General features: G+C 42.0%; 1 protein-coding gene across 4 annotated transcripts in view; it reads right to left on the reverse strand.

The window, feature by feature from the left end:
• Positions 1 to 16,302, reverse strand: part of POT1 (protection of telomeres 1) — a 166,747-nt gene that overhangs the window by 72,775 nt on the left and 77,670 nt on the right. For all 4 annotated transcript variants that reach the window (XR_012643941.1, XM_074984120.1, XM_074984119.1 and 1 more), the window contains 2 exons: positions 11,843 to 11,890; positions 10,203 to 10,317 (listed from right to left, as the gene is read on the reverse strand). Coding sequence is in view for 3 of the 4 variants with exons in the window: in XM_074984120.1 (XP_074840221.1) it covers positions 10,203 to 10,317; positions 11,843 to 11,890 (163 nt within the window). In the remaining variant the exon portion in view is untranslated. The remainder of the gene's footprint in view (positions 1 to 10,202; positions 10,318 to 11,842; positions 11,891 to 16,302) is intronic.

Raw genomic sequence — 16,302 nt, forward strand, 5'->3', positions numbered from 1 at the left:
TGCCTATTTTGATGACCGATGAACAGGAGGGACATCTCAGTACAATCAAGCACTACAAAATGGACACTGTACAATTCCTTTCCCAAATAGATCTCATATAATTTAAAGAGTTAAAATGTTGACTGACTGGTTTGTGGATCTGGAGTGTTTTGATGTCTGTTTTGTGCCCATTAACCCTTTGTCTAAGGGAATTAGAAGTCTGTCCAATGTATATGGACAGTCAGTCAACATTTTAATGGAATGGGGCATTCTATTAATGACCTAAATGTATGTGTGTTACTGAAAAAGAACTTTCGCACTGTTCTTCAAAGAGAAACAGCCCAGCTGGCTTTTATATTCAAATTCGGTACATTAACACGTGGTTTAAATCAGGATGGGAACTTTCTGAGTCACAATAGGGGCTCGCCTGCATACTTGGCTTAATCTAATTCTTGACCTCCCCCCCACCCCTCCACTCTCTGATTTGCTCACCTTGATTATCTTTTTCTGATTTGTCCTCCTTGCTTACTGTCTTTGGTTCTCTGCGCCTTAAATATTGAGTCTGTTCTGCTCTGGCTATGGTCTGAAGAAGTGGGTCTGTCCCACGAAAGCTCACCTAATAAACCATTTTGCTAGTCTTTAAACTGCTACTTGACTGCTTTTTGTTTTGATAGTGTATAGACTAGCACGGCTTCCTCTCTATTACAGTACAGAAACTAGTTACATGTCCACATTATCTTCTCAGAAATAAGCTTTTGCTGTAATTATCTTCACAGTGTGTTTCTTGTTATGCTGGAAAGCTTTTACACTCTGCCAGTTGGACTATAATAAATATTCTAGAATGAGGCATATATCAGAATTACTGTACTAATAAAGCAGGTAACTTCCTTCTTCCAGTTTTCCCATCTAGACAATGAGGATACTACAAACCCCTTCATTGGTGTGCATGTGTGTGATCACTATTTGTATACCATTCTGAAGTTATCTGTGCTGTTATTTATTGAAGGGTGAGAATGCTAATTAAAAGGGACCAAGCATTATGGTTTGACAGTACTCTTTTCAAACATGTTTAGCTCAAACAACTGTCATGCTATAATTTTTCACGTCCTCAGCACAACATAAAATCATTGCTGAGAATTCGAGCAAAGAGTTTATGCAGAGTTGTTGTAGCCATATTGGTCTCAAGATATTAGAGAAAAGGTGGGTGAGGTAACAGAGTTTTATTGCACCAACATCTAGACCTGAGGCAGAATTCTATGTAGGTCAAAAGCTTGCCACTTTCACCACTAGAATCTGGTCTAATAAAATATATTATCTAACACACATCATCCAATAAAAGATATCACCTCACTCACCTTTTGTTGTCTTTGTTCTGTTTTGAGGTGAAGAGAGCTAACAACACAATTTCACAACTGTTCTTTGAAAAGGAACTACTTTGCATGGGGTAGAATCCTGAAACTGAATAGGGATTTGGTTCACAATTTTTTTAAAAAAATTTACTTTGAACGTGTATTTCTATGGGTGAAAATGGGGTGGATTTTTTTAAAATCACCCTTTCTCCTAATGCACATTTGTGTAAGCTTAGCTGTTATCTTCATTTAATGTACGACATATCTCATTTCACAGCAGCTTCTCAGGGTAAAAAAAGTGTAACATGGACTGGATTTTGCTAGGTCAAAAAAAATAATCTTATATAACAATCTGCAGGATCTAGCAGTGTAAAAGATTCCATAGCCAAGCATGTGATTCTTGAAGATTGGCTCTGTAGAGGCAGATGTATGAACAAGACCTCTATTAACAGGTTTAAATTAAAACAAAAACAAAAACAAAAAAACCCATAGTCTGTCAATTAGATTGTGAAAAAACTCACAATAAAATTCCCAGCAAAACACAGAGGTGATCAAACATAAAATCCCGATACAGGTTGAAGCTCTCTGATCCAGAACTCTCTCATCCAGCAACACCCACAACCCAGCATGATTTTAGTTAGCTGGATGACTACTTACCATGGGTGCTGCCAAGTCTCCTGTGGTGCCATAAAATTTGTTTACAGCCACCAGTCCTGGCTCTGAGCATTCTGTGCCATGAACACAATTGAAAAGACACTTTGCAAATCACCAAGAAAATGAATAAAATGATGAGTTCATAACAAAAGTTCTGAATTCTAGGAATAAGAAAAGAACACTTGGGCTACGTCTACACGTGCAGCCAACATCGAAATAGCTTATTTCGATGTTGCGACATCGAAATAGGCTATTTCGATGAATAACGTCTACACGTCCTCCAGGGCCGGCAACTTCGATGTTCAACTTCGACGTTGCTCAGCCCAACATCGAAATAGGCGCAGCGAGGGAACGTCTACACGTCAAAGTAGCACACATCGAAATAGGGATGCCAGGCACAGCTGCAGACAGGGTCACAGGGCGGACTCAACAGCAAGCCGCTCCCTTAAAGGGCCCCTCCCAGACACAGTTGCACTAAACAACACAAGATCCACAGAGCTGACAACTGGTTGCAGACCCTGTGCCTGCAGCATAGATCCCCAGCTGCCGCAGAAGCAGCCAGAAGCCCTGGGCTAAGGGCTACTGCCCACGGTGACCATAGAGCCCCGCAGGGGCTGGAGGGAGAGCATCTCTCAACCCCCCAGCTGATGGCCGCCATGGAGGACCCGGCAATTTCGACGTTGCGGGACGCGGATCGTCTACACGGTCCCTACTTCGACGTTGAACGTCGAAGTAGGGCGCTATTCCTATCTCCTCATGAGGTTAGCGACTTCGACGTCTCGCCGCCTAACGTCGAAGTTAACTTCGAAATAGCGCCCGACGCGTGTAGACGCGACGGGCGCTATTTCGAAGTTGGTGCCGCTACTTCGAAGTAGCGTGCACGTGTAGACGCAGCTTTGATTATCCAGGTGAACAAGCAGGACATGCATTCCCAAAATAGCCCCAGTTTGGTTTGCTACAGCAGGGGCAAAGGCAAAGGCACAAAATGAGCTCAAACTAGCTACAGCCATAAAGGGAAACAAGAAGACTTTTCATAAATACATTAGAAGCAAGAGGAAGACAAAAGACAGGGTATGGCCTTTGCTCAGTGAGGAGGGAGAAACACTAACAGGAAACTTGGAAATGTCAGAGATGTTCAATGACTTCTTTCAGTCTTCACCGAGAAGTCTGAAGAAGGAATGCCTAACAGTGAATGCTAGTGGAAAGGGGAAGGTTTAGAAGATAAGAACATAAGAATGGCCATACTGGGTCAGACCAAAGGTCCATCCAGCCCAGTGTCCCGTCTGCCGACAGTGGCCAATGCCAGGTGCCCCAGAGAAGGAGAACAGAAGACAATGATCAAGTGATTTATCTCCTGCCATCAATCTCCTGCCCTTGTACTGAAGGCTAGGGCACCATACTTTACCCCTGGCTAATAGCCATTTATGGACCTAACCTGCAAAAATTTATCGAGTTCTTTTTTATACCCTAATAGAGTCCTGGCCTTCACAGCCTCCTCCGGCAAGGAGTTCCACAGGTTGACTGTGCGCTGTGTGAAGAAAAATTTCCTTTTATTAGTTTTGAACCTACTACCCATCAATTTCATTTGGTGTCCCCTAGTTCTTGTATTATGGGAAAAGGTAAATCATTTTTCTATGTTCACTTTCTCCACACCATTCATGATTTTATATACCTCTATCATATCACCCCTTAATCGCCTCTTTTCCAGACTGAAAAGTCCCACTGTCTCTAGCCTCTCCCCATATGGGACCTGTTCCAAACCCCTAATCATCTTAGTCGCCCTTTTCTGTACCTTTTCTAATGCCAATATATTTTTTTTTGAGGTGAGGAGACCACATCCGCACACAGTACTCAAGATGTGGGCGCACCATAGTTTTATATAGGGGAAGTATGATAAAATAAAATAAAATAAAATAAAATAAAAAGATAAAATAAAATAAAAAAAACAACAAGTAAAAAATCACTTAGGAAAGTTAGATGTCTGCAAGTCACCAGGGCCTGATGAAATGCATCCTAGAATACTCAAGAAGCTGATAGAGGAGGTATCTGAACCTTTAACTATCATATTTTGAAAATCATGGGCAACAGGAGAGATTCCAGAAGACTGGAAAAAGGCAAATATAGTGCCCATCTATAAAAAGGGGAATAAGAACAACACAGGAAACTACAGACCAGTCAGCTTAACTTCTGTGCCAGGAAAGATAATGGAACAAGGAATTAAAGAAATCATCTGAAAACACTTGGAAGGTGGTAAACTGATAGGGAACAGCCAGCATAGATTTGCAATGAACAAATCATGTCAAACCAATCTGACAGCTTTCTATGATAGGATAACGAGCCTTGTGGATAAGGGAGAGCGGTGGATGTGGTTTACCTAGACTTTAGCAAGGCATTTGATATGGTCTCGCATGATATTCTTATCAATAAACTAGGCAAATACAATTTAGATGGGACTACAGTAAGGTGGGTGCAAAACTGTCTGGATAACTGTACTCATAGAGTAGTTATTAATAGTTTTCAATCCTGCTGGTAAGCTATAACAAGTGGGGTTCCGCAGGGGTCTGTTTTGGGACCGGTCCTCTTCAATATCTTCATCAACAATACAGATATTGGCAAAGATGATACACTTATTAAATTTGCAGATGGTATCAAGCTAGGAGGGGTTGCAACTGCTTTGGAGGATAGGGTCATAATTCAAAATGATCTGGATAAATTGGAGAAATGGTCTCAGGTAAACAGGATGAAGTTTACTAAAGATAAATGCAAAGTGCTCCACTTAGGAAAGAACAAACAGTTTCACACATACAATATGGGAAGCGACTCTTTAGGAAGGAGTATGGCAGAAAGGGATCTAGGGCTTATAGTGGACCACAAGCTAAATATGAGTCAACACTGTTGTAAAAAAAGCAAACATGATTCTGGGATGCATTAACAGGTATGTTGTGAACAAGACATGAGAAGTCATTCTTCCGCTCTACTTTGTGCCAGTTAGGCCTCAGCTGGAGTATTGTGTTCAGTTCTGGGCGCCGCATTTCAAGAAAGATGTGGAGAAATTGGAAAGGGTCCAGAAAAGAGCAACAAGAATGGTCTGAAGTCAAGAGAACATGACCTATGAAGAAAGGCTGACAGAATTGGGCTTGTTTAGTTTGGAAAAAAGAAGATTGAGGGGGGACATGATAGCAGTTTTCAGGTATCTAAAAGGGTGTCATGAGGAGGAGGGAGAAAACTTGTTCTTCTTGGCCTCTGAGGATAGAAGAAGCAGCAATGGACTTGAACTGCAGCAAGGGAGGCTTAGGTTGGACATTAGGGAAAAGTTCCTAACTGTCAGGGTGGGCAAACACTGGAATAAATTGCCTAGGAGGTTGTGGAATCTCCATCTCTGGAGATATTTAACAACAGGTTAGATAAATGACTATCAGGGATGGTCTAGACAGTACTTCGTCCTACCATGAGGGCAGGGGGCTGGACTCGATGACCTCTCAATGTCCCTTCCAGTCCTAGCATTCTGTGATTCTAAGTGGGGGGGTTTGAAATTTCATAAGGGGAGCACAGCACAATCAGCCCTTCACCTCCGTGTCTTCTGCTGCTTCCCCTGCCTCTCCTATCACCATTGCCAAGGGAGTACGATAACCAATGGGAATGGCACCCCACTGTCAGCAGTGCCTATTGGGCAAATTAGAATGTTTGGCGGTATCACTGGGAGGCTCTGAGCCAGGTGGCAGGGGCGGCCAGTGGAGTTTCTGGCTTGGTAAGGTGGCCAGTCCAGTCTCTGCAGCCAATGTCACGCGGGTGCCCAGGAACCTCCCATCAAGATGCCAGTGCAGAGCAAGTGCTGCTGCCCAAGGAGGGGTGCAAGGCCATCTCTGGCCTGGTGTCACCGCCACCCCTTAACACGGCACAGCCCTGGGTCACCACCTCCCTGCTTTACAGTGATGCTAATTTCCACAGCTAGCTGCGCAACAAGGGAAACGCCTATGAGTTGGAACTGGTGATACAAGTGAGCTCCCTGAGTCCCCCCCGCCCATCCCCCGCAAGTGCCCCTCTGCCTTCTGGGCACCCCTTGAGTTCCCACAACCCCCCCTGGGGTCTTCCCCCGAGCAGCCTTCCCCCTTCAGGGCTCTCCCTTCCCAAGTATCTCATTCCTCTCCTGAGTGCCCCCCCACACATCCACTCCTGTGGTCCTCCTGTGGGCCCTGTTAATTGCAGGAACGAAAAGTGGGGCTCTACATAAAAAGTTTGCTCACCCCTGTGCTACAGTATCAGCTTGGCTCATAAATTATCTGTCATTGTAAGCCATTCCAATGACATTCCAGCTTATAGTTTGAATCTTAGCTCGGGGTAATATGGCACAGCTTCTAAGGAAGCCAGCCGCCAATTCTCACAGAAAGCTGTCATAAACATCAACACAGGAATTCTCAACAGTTTTCTTTCTATGCCCCCCACCCCCTCCACCTCTTCCCAACATGCTCTAAAAACTGCCTAGCTCACCTGTGCCAGAACAACTGCTTTTCTGTACATGAAAGTAAGGGTCATTGTTAGGGTGTAGAAAACAGGACAAGTGTCCAGGGCCCTATGCTACGTGGAGCAACACAAACCTAAAGTTATTTAGGCTTCTGCTTAAGACCCAGGTGGAGGGGCTCAGGGCCCTGAGCTTCAGTCCCATTCAGTGGAGCTTTGGCTTTCTGCCCTAGGCCCCAGAAAGTCTAACACTATTCCAGCTTGGTAGACGTGGTGCCCCAGACTCCAGCTGAAAACTGTTTTAACATGTATAAAATGGAGTGCTAACTCGCTTGTTGAATACCACTGTAACATGTACCTGAACTGTGGGAAATTATTTTTTATTTTTACTGTAAATGGCAAATCAAAGCTAAGAACTCTTTGAAGGCAGAATTCAGTAACAAAATAGTAATCAATGAAAAATGAATCAATCACAATTACATCAAAAAATGAAATTGCTTTTGATAATAGGGAAGCAGTTTACACAACAGTAGGCCAGATTCTAGCACACAGAGGCTGTCCAAAAATATGCTACTGAACAAGGAAAGCAGTAGGAGCTTCCACTTTACCTGGCAATGTATACTGAATAATAGAGGCTGCAATCTGGCCCACTGCTTGAGAATTAGTAGCCTTACTTTTCCCAGACAGGGATGTCAACATTATCTGCTCTATGAGAAATCTCAAAAGAAAGGAGAATGCACCAGTAACTACAAATATGGAAGACACAGCATATTGTGTTTGGAGTAAAACTGCAGTTTGCTCAAAATACACAGCTACTACTGTTGCAACATTTTTAAAGGCATAAGGAACAATACATATGGTATTGGTATGGAAAGTGGAAGAATACATACAAAAACAAAAACACAACATTAGCACATATATTAAAAGTGCTAGACATTTTTTCAGTCAAAGATTTAAAACAGGGGCGGGCTCATCAGGGTAAGACACTGGTAGAAAGCCAGATAGGTTGTGTATTTTGGCCGTGGTTCACCATTTGCAGCCCATGGGAGCTGCAAGTTGCCCAATCTGATGTAAAACATAAAATGAAATATCTAGCATCAAGTTTTTACTTTCAAAGGAGTCACGTCTTCAGAGTGTCAAGCGTACCACTGCAATCTGTCAAATGCCATTCATAAACACACTACATTCTGAGACCACCTAGCTCCTCTAAACAAATAAAGACACATACCTACTAATAATTAATGATCAAATCCCAACAGTAAGGGAAAAAGTCCATTTGAGTAAGGAACATTTTCTTTGAAATTTTCAAGAGGTCACTAGAGCCATAGATAAACTCAAATATGCATTCTCACCTTAGGAAAGTAAAATAATCTGCAGCAATTTCCAGAGAACGAAAACCATAGAGAATAAACACCCTTCAGCACAATATCACTTGAATAGGAAAGGGGAGAAGGATAAAAAGGATTTACTAGCAAGTAAAAAATAATTCTCTTCTAAGTTATCATTTTGCAAGATGCAAAATGATGCAAGAAATGCATCATGCAAGAAAATTAAAACAAAACATCTCAGTCATGCTAGAACACCAAAAGTGTGTAAGTATCACATGGCACACTACAGACCTGGTTTTGCAAACACTTATGCATGGGTAGCTCTATCAAGTTTAACAGGACTTTCCTATAGGAGTACTCAGGCACATGTTTGAAAAATGAGTCTAAAACATGAAATTTACTGGATCAGACAGTAAATTAATTTACTGGATCAGAATCAAGGTACCAAGTCAGTTAAAGTAAAGGTATTTGTCTACTGGTCCCTAGAGAATAGGGTTACCATATTTGAACTTTCAAAAAATAGGACACTCCTGAGAGGGAGCATATCTGTATCAGTATCTACCAACTCATGTGGTATTAATGCGTTATTGTATGTATGTTGGGGGGCCACATAACAGTGAGAAGCAATAAAAACACTGATGTGGCCTGTCTGAGACACCTCAATCTCCTCACGCTCCAGCACCATGGGCAGGAGGATGATCAAAGGAGTGGGAGGAGTAGAAACTGAGGTTCAGGGCTTCCACCAAACCAGATTAACTCTTCTTGGGGGCCAGTGCCAAAAGATGAATGGACATAAATCAGACATCAGGAACTGGAATACACATAAACCTGTAGGGGAACACTTTAATTTCACAGGATATACCAAAATGGACCTTCCAGGTACCAACTCTATTACAAAGGGATTTTAACACCAGATTAAAAAGTGAGACATCTGAATTAGACTTCATTTGCAAGTTTGACACATCTAACCCAGAGTTCAACTGGATCTCAATATCTTATGCATTACAAAGACAATTTCTGCATCATTGATAATCGCAGGAATGGCAGACAACCCACTTAATGTACTGTTTCCAAAGGCCATCTTAATGATAGGTGACTTTCCCTTCCGCTCCCCATTTTTCCCCACTCTCTTTTTTTTATTCCCTTCTTCTTTCTTCCCCTCCCTGCTTTATATTTATCTGATCTGAAGAAGTGGGTCTGCCCCTTGAAAGTTCATCACCTAATAAACTATTTTGTTAGTCTTTAAAGAGCTACGTCTGCTTTATTGTTTTATATTTATCCTGTTTGCTCATTTCTGGTTCAGAATTTGAAGAAATGGGTCTTTAATGTTTATAGGACTGGCTTTTTTTTTTTTTTTTGGGAAGCTACAGACTAACACTGCTACCCCTCTGAGACTATTTATCTCCTTGTAAGAGATATCGCCAGCATTTCCTGAGTCCATATTTATAGCTTCACAGAAAGGAAGCTGACAGTATCATTACTCACGTGCGCTCTTCTCCTGATGTCAGAGAGCAAGGAATTAATTTTGAATCTCTAATCTCTGATCACTACGCACAATGGACATTTGTTCTGAAGATAGCGCTCTTCCTCATTTGCAATCCCCAAGGCTTCATTGAAATTTGATGGAATACACACAATGTAAAAGTTTGCTATTGCATTGTAAAGGAATAGATAAGTGGGAACAATACAAGTAATTCCCCCGTAAGTTCTAAACACCTTGAACACCCTATATACTTTTTTGTATGCAACAATTACTTTACTCTAGCTAAATAGCAAGTAAATTGGCCTACGGCCCTTAAACAACCTGGTTTGCCAGCAACACAGCCCTAAGAACATTTGGTGCTAACAGATTACTACAATTGTCACCTTTTAAATTCATAGACTATAACTCATTACACGCATGCACACTCATTTTTGGGTGCTTTAATCTGTAAATAAGTCATTTCTTTCCCTGAATAAATAAATCTTTAGGTTACCCCATGATTGGCTACCCATGAAAGCTCACCTAATAATAATATTTTGCTAGTCTTTAAAGTGCTACTTGACTGCTTTTTGTTTTGACAGTGTATAGACTAGCACAGCTCCCTCTCTGTTTATATTGTCTTTGGCGTGGTATCTGAGGTACAAATTTACCTGGAGTAAATGACTGGTCTCTTAGGACTGAAAGAAACCTAAGTATTTTGTGATCTCTGATGTCTGGCAACAAGATAACATTAAGTTCAACTTGCCTGGGTGGCAAGAGAGACTGGAATGCTTAAAGGAACAGTCTGTGACTCCATGGTAAAACTGTACTTCAGCAGTTCACGAACATAACTAGACGGGTGAAATCTAATTATAGAGTATACAGCAAGTTTGGAGTGTCTGCCCTAAGGTTGGCATTCAAGACAGTGTGACATTAAAAGATTTTAACTTTTCTGTTCGACATAGTGCATACCTGTTCCATTGCTTATATATGGGGGTTTGAAGAATTTCACAGCACCATACAAATTGACTATAGTTCCACCTTTAAGATGATTCAGAGGAGTATATGTGTATTTTGGTGCAACAGGCTGGAAAGAGACAATAAAAAGCACATGCATATGAAAAATTACTCCAAAAATATCAATACAAAATTATTTCTTTTAACCCTCACACCAAATACGATCTTTTCGGTCTTTTTTTTTTTTTTAAATAAGAGCTATATAGTCCCCCCTGGTGACAAATACATCTGCTACCCACAGATAGGAAGCAAACATGAGATATTTGATTTTCACTGTCCATTTTTTCCTGTGATTGTGTTTCCCTTGTTATAAAATATAAACTAGCCAATTTATCTGAATGTGTGAATGCAAACAATATTACTTGAAAATATATTTTTAAGCAATTTTATCTTTATCCATTGCCATGGCATCTGAGGACATTTTACAGATGCAGTAGTACTCCGGTAAAATATTTTTGTAATTAGTCTTTGCAGGGATCACCACACATCATTAACTGCTCGAGTCTCACACTACCTGCACCAGTCATCCTGGGAAATTTCTCCAGCTCTTAAAACTTGAAGGCTAGCTCAAGGGCTCTGTCTTACTGAGCATTCTCCCAACATAAAGTCCCACAATGTGTCTGCCAGCTGCTTTCAAAAACAAAAAAATAACAGTACCCCAGTTTAACTGAGGATGACAGAGAGATTCTTGGATTTGTTCCTACAAAAAACAACATAAAATGAATATGCAGATGGAAGACCCAGGTCACACATCAAAAAAGCTGAATCTCCAAATTGAGGGAGGGAGGGTGTGGATAAGTGAGAATCCTGTGGGATGGTTTCAAAGAATTATGTAATTATCCCTGCTATTAAAATACCTCACACACATCTCCGCTCTGCAGGAATGCATGTGCGCGCGCACACCCACAAAACTGCAACAGGCAGCGTCAGATGGAGCCAATGTTCAAGCATCGTGTTTTATCAGAAAGCTCCAACTTGTAAAAAGTACAAATCTAGGCTCAAGATTTCTGCACCAGAGAAATAAACACTTCCAATATTAAGCTAACACATATAAGTGTAAATTAAAAAAAGGCAAAAAATGATGGGAACTAAAATAGTTTGGCTTCCCCTGTTTCAGGTTCTGCTTTTCATTTCCTGTCCTCTCCCGTTAAAAAGTTGTGTTCCAACCCAGAACCCCCTTTTTATTTCAGAGGTGATTCAAATGGGCTGTATTCCTTCACCAGGGGTGTTGTGTTATCTACTTTGCACCCATTCCTGAAATATTTTGTATATTGACAGACTCCTGAACCTATGTGAAGCCCAACAAAGTCAACCTTTCTAGGGTGCAGGTGTTTGCCCTACTTTAACATATTGCAAGAGTGGGAGCTTATTAGAACTTTTTGAGATTTTGTCAAGAAATACACTGCAGAAGTGTGAAGTGCTATTCACAAACTTTTAGTGTATTCTCCATGCTTCTTTTTTTGAAAAATGAAAAGCCACGAAATGGTAACTTAAAAATTATGTTCCAGTAAAGACCGAAATTCTACTCATTCATATTCAGTGAACCTTTTAAATGATAAATGTATTTTTTTAAATTTACTGAAATATAAACTCACCATGGATGCTGTTTCTGAAGCAGTGACTGTACTTGGCTTAGTATAAATCTGCAGAGAAGGACCAGAAGATTCATGGATTACATATCTGTGGACAGTATGGTACAATGGTAATAACAAATGCAATGTTAAACTGTTGTAGCAACCATTTTAAAAAAAGATATTTATTCTCCAACAAACGACTAGTCTAACTTATGGGGACAAAAGGCAGTCCAACAGCACGCCATTCTTCTCCTTCTTCCATAATTTATGAAACTACAAGAGTAAGACTTTACTTTGCATAAAAACAGAAAGGACAGTACTGGGTGTTTAGGAGTGGGCACAGCAGAGTTCAGGTCTCTGCTATGCCCTGTATGTGCCTTAGGGCAAGACCCTTAGCCTCTATGTACGACAGCATCATGAGCATAATCAGGTCCTGACTCCTATCCCTGCCCTGCTGGTGTGTGAGGAGCATAGGTGCTAGAACTAGGGACGCGGGCTGTGTGTTATTGACAGGTTGGACAAACACTTGTCAGGGACAGTATGGATTTAGTTGGTCTTATCTCAGTGCCTGATCCCTTCCAACCCCATATATTTCAACAATTCTACGTCCCTCTATATTCAAATAGTCCACGGTCTTCAGCAAGCTCTGAACTAAAAGAAGTGGAAAATTTATATTTGGTTGACTAAAGTAAAAAACCTGAAACCTAATTTAAAAGACACTGGTCTTAAGAGTGAAGTTTATGTGTTTGGAAGTCTGGAACCAAAGACACCGCATGAGCCCAATTTTTTTTTTTTTAAACTCTGGTAAGAAGGCAAACAGTTTTATGTTTTTCAACATTTAAATATTTCTATTCTCAGTCATTCTTATTTTAAATAAATTGGTGATCACACACTACAAAACAGGATCGATCAAAGCGTATTAATAGATGTCAGGGTTGATGCTTGGTCCTGCCAAGAGGGCAGGGGACTGGACTAGATGACCTCCCAAGGTCCTTTCCAGTTCTAGGAGATGTATATCTCCATTATTTTTCAGGGGAGATAGATAGCTTAGTGGTTTGAGCATTAGTCTACAAAACGGAAGGTTGTGAGCTCGATCCTCGAGGATGCGATTTAGGGATAAGGGCAAATAGATGTATTAGGGAGATGCTCATACACTTCAATCTACACCATGGTTTTCTGCAGACTGGTTATTCATCTAGACAAGACCCTCATTTGCAAATATATCTGTTTGGCATGTGTTTGTTTTACAAGTGCAGTAAAACTAATTAAGCATTATTTGCAAATAATTACAGGAAGATGTCTGAAATGGGTTTCTAGCTAGCAATTATGTTACAGAATGTGGCTAATACTTTGTCAACCCATTATTACATATGTATTATTTTTAAGAGTGTTTAAGCATCCTATATATACACACATCATCATCACTAACAACTAATGAAACAAAACAGTTTGCACTATAACACTTTTTCACTGATCCACACCTCTTCTGTGGGCTTTAATACCCCTTGAAGGCTTTTTGGAGGTGAAATCTGAAGAGTTAAAAATGAGTTAAAATTCCAGCCAAACAGAAGTTGGAAGCTTGGTACTACTCAGCACATTACTAGCCATGAGTCAGCTATTTGGTCTACATCTACACTACAGAGATCTTTCAAAAGAACTTTATTTCGAAAGAGTGCATCCACATACAAAAAAAGTGGATCAAAAAAGTGATCTGCTCTTTCAAAAGAGCGTTCACGCAGCCCCCACTCTTTCAAAAGAACGGACCAGGGATCAAAAAAAATCAGGTGCCATGAAGACCGCTCTTTCGAAAGAAGGGCCCTGGGGAGTACCTGCACACATTTGCTTTTGAAAGAAGCTTTCAAAAAAAGGTGCTCTTCCTGAAAAAGGAGTGGAAGACAGCTGTTGAAAGGAGTGCTGCGTTCTTTCGATTTACTTTCGAAAGAATGCTTTGTGTATGTAGACGCTCTGTGGGATCTATCAAAACAGCCCCCTTCTTTCAAAAACTCTTTCAAAAGAACTTGCTAGTGTAGACACAGCCTTGGTGTACAATTTAGGGTGAGAAATTTTAAAATAAAAGTTATAAGTAACTGGAGAAGATATTTTTGAGCCTGATCAGAATCGTCACCGGCTAAAATGTTTTCAGCATACAATCCTGCCTCATTTCATATCTCAACAGACCTTGTAGGGAAGAAATGCATACATTCAGTGTTTCACCAGCCAGGTACCTGGAATTGCTGCTGAGATCATTTGCAAGAGAGATACTGAAAAACTGACAAAATACAAGGAAGATTACAGAAGCCTTGTTTATGAAAGGTAAAAGAGAGCAATGGGTCTGAAATAAAAAACTGATCCTACAAGGAAGGCACTTCGAAATTTTTTCAAAAGAAAATACACAGATATCACTATATAAACACATGAACTTATTATCCCAAGCAAACATCAGCAGCAAGAGGATAATGACCATTCCCACTTCACAGTAAGTCAGAACTATCTAAGGCTAACACCAATTAAGTGTAAATATTAAAGCATTTTTTTCTTCATAAACAACAAAGATAAAGCTATAACTCTAGATTAACATACCCTTTAATGTGGCCATAATTAAAACTTAACAGCCTGGAAATAATTAATATAAAGAGTGCAATTTTACACTGTGCCTGAAAGAAACAATGTCAGAGCCAAGGAAGAGAGGAGTTTTTGATGACTTAAACCAGAGATGTCCGGCCTATGGAGCCTTTTTAACTGGCCCACCCCACCAGCAGCTTTACCATTTTTCCGGCGTGGCTCATGTGGGCCCTGCAACTTGCACAGGCTCCAGCTGGCACAGCTCCTGGGGCTCCAGCAGCGTAGCTCCAGGTGGGGCGGGTCTCGGGGCTCCAGCAGCAGCGCTGGTGAGTCATCGGGGTGGGGTGTAGGGTGCCTGGCTAAGCGGTGGGGGGTGGGGTTTAAGCTTTGGGGAAGCCTGGGGCTGTGAGGGGAGAGTTAAGCCTGGGGGCGGGGAGGGGGAATGTTTAGGGCTGCGAGGCGTTAAGCCTGAAGGTGGTGGGAGTGGTTTCGGGCTGTGAGGAGAGCAGATTTGGGGCTATTTTGTGTCCGGCCCCAGAACATGTAAAAAATGATGCATGGCCACCAATGAAAAAAGGTTGGACACCTCTGATTTAAACCACCTTTGCAACCTCTCAACTCTTGTTTGCTGCAGGCAATAAAATAACTCAAGCAGCTGTGGAGGGTGTTTAAATTCAACAGCCCACCTTTGGCTGCCTACGGGCAGCATCACCAAAGCACTAGATGCTGTGACCCCTGCCAGAGCTCCTAATACATCTCTCCCATGAGGACGAATGGTGAAGAAGGATACAGCGGGAACGCTGGCTATGTAACTCCTACCGGTGCCACCTGGGCAAGGGCTGGAATAACACCCGCTCTGGCACAGGCCCCACCACTGCCCTACCTCTTCCCTCCCTAAGTGAGGCAGTACAGGGGACTCTGGAAGGGGACAGTTGCCAGAAGCAGAAGTCCATTCCCCTACACTCACAGTTTGCAGTGTGAGGAAGTGGAATGAAACGGCGCAGCTCCCTGGCTGTCAAACACATTTGCTCTGTTTCCCATCAGTGAGTTCAGAGGGCAGACTCACCCTCACCCAAGCGACGTGCTGGGAGCCAGGATGCGGAACCACATTACTCTGCTTCTCCCTCCAGCAGCTGGTGAATGCAGGGAGTGGGTGAGGGGCGGCTGAGCCCTGCAGCAGGTACCAGGCCTCCCTGTTTGTATCCTGGGCAGCCCAAAGGCTCTGGCCTTCTACCCACCCCATGATGTTTAGTGGGACATGTGGCCTCTCAAACCTTCCACATGTGTCTCCAGTGTCTCCTGTGTAAGCCCCTATCTCAATATGTCACCCACATCTGAGGCCTCACTGGGCAATATGAACTGCATTGCATAAAGCATGCATCAGAAGAAATTCTTTATTGGCCAGTTCCAGCACTCTAAGTCTACGGTTACACTACAGTGCTCTACTGACTGAAGTCACTATTGAAAGAGACTTCCTGACAAAACTTCTCTCGACAGAGTGCGGCCGCACACAAAAGCCAATCAGAAGAGAGCTCCACTGTGTTGACAGAGTGTCTGGACTGCCTGGCCACTCTCTCGACAAAACAGGCACCCAAGGCTGCCCATTGGTCTCGATGCCCTGTCTGCTGAGAGAAGCCTGCTCCGCACCACCTCTTGTCCCAACCCTCTTCCCAAGCTTTTCTGTCAACATGCATTATACCTTATGGCTGGGGTAGAATGCTGCAGGAGAAAGTGCTTAGTTGTGTTGACAAAATGTTGACTAAACTCATTATGTGTGTGGACGTTCCACCAGTTTTGTAATCAAAACTTGCTAGTGTAACTGTAACCTAAGAGTCCTATTACTCACCACAGTTTTATGAAAGCTATGGAGCAGAGAGAACTCCTATCTCTATCCCCTACATAATTCCCAGGTTCCAACA

This window comes from Carettochelys insculpta, chromosome 1 (genome assembly GCF_033958435.1).
Source record: "Carettochelys insculpta isolate YL-2023 chromosome 1, ASM3395843v1, whole genome shotgun sequence".
NCBI lineage: Eukaryota > Metazoa > Chordata > Testudines > Carettochelyidae > Carettochelys > Carettochelys insculpta.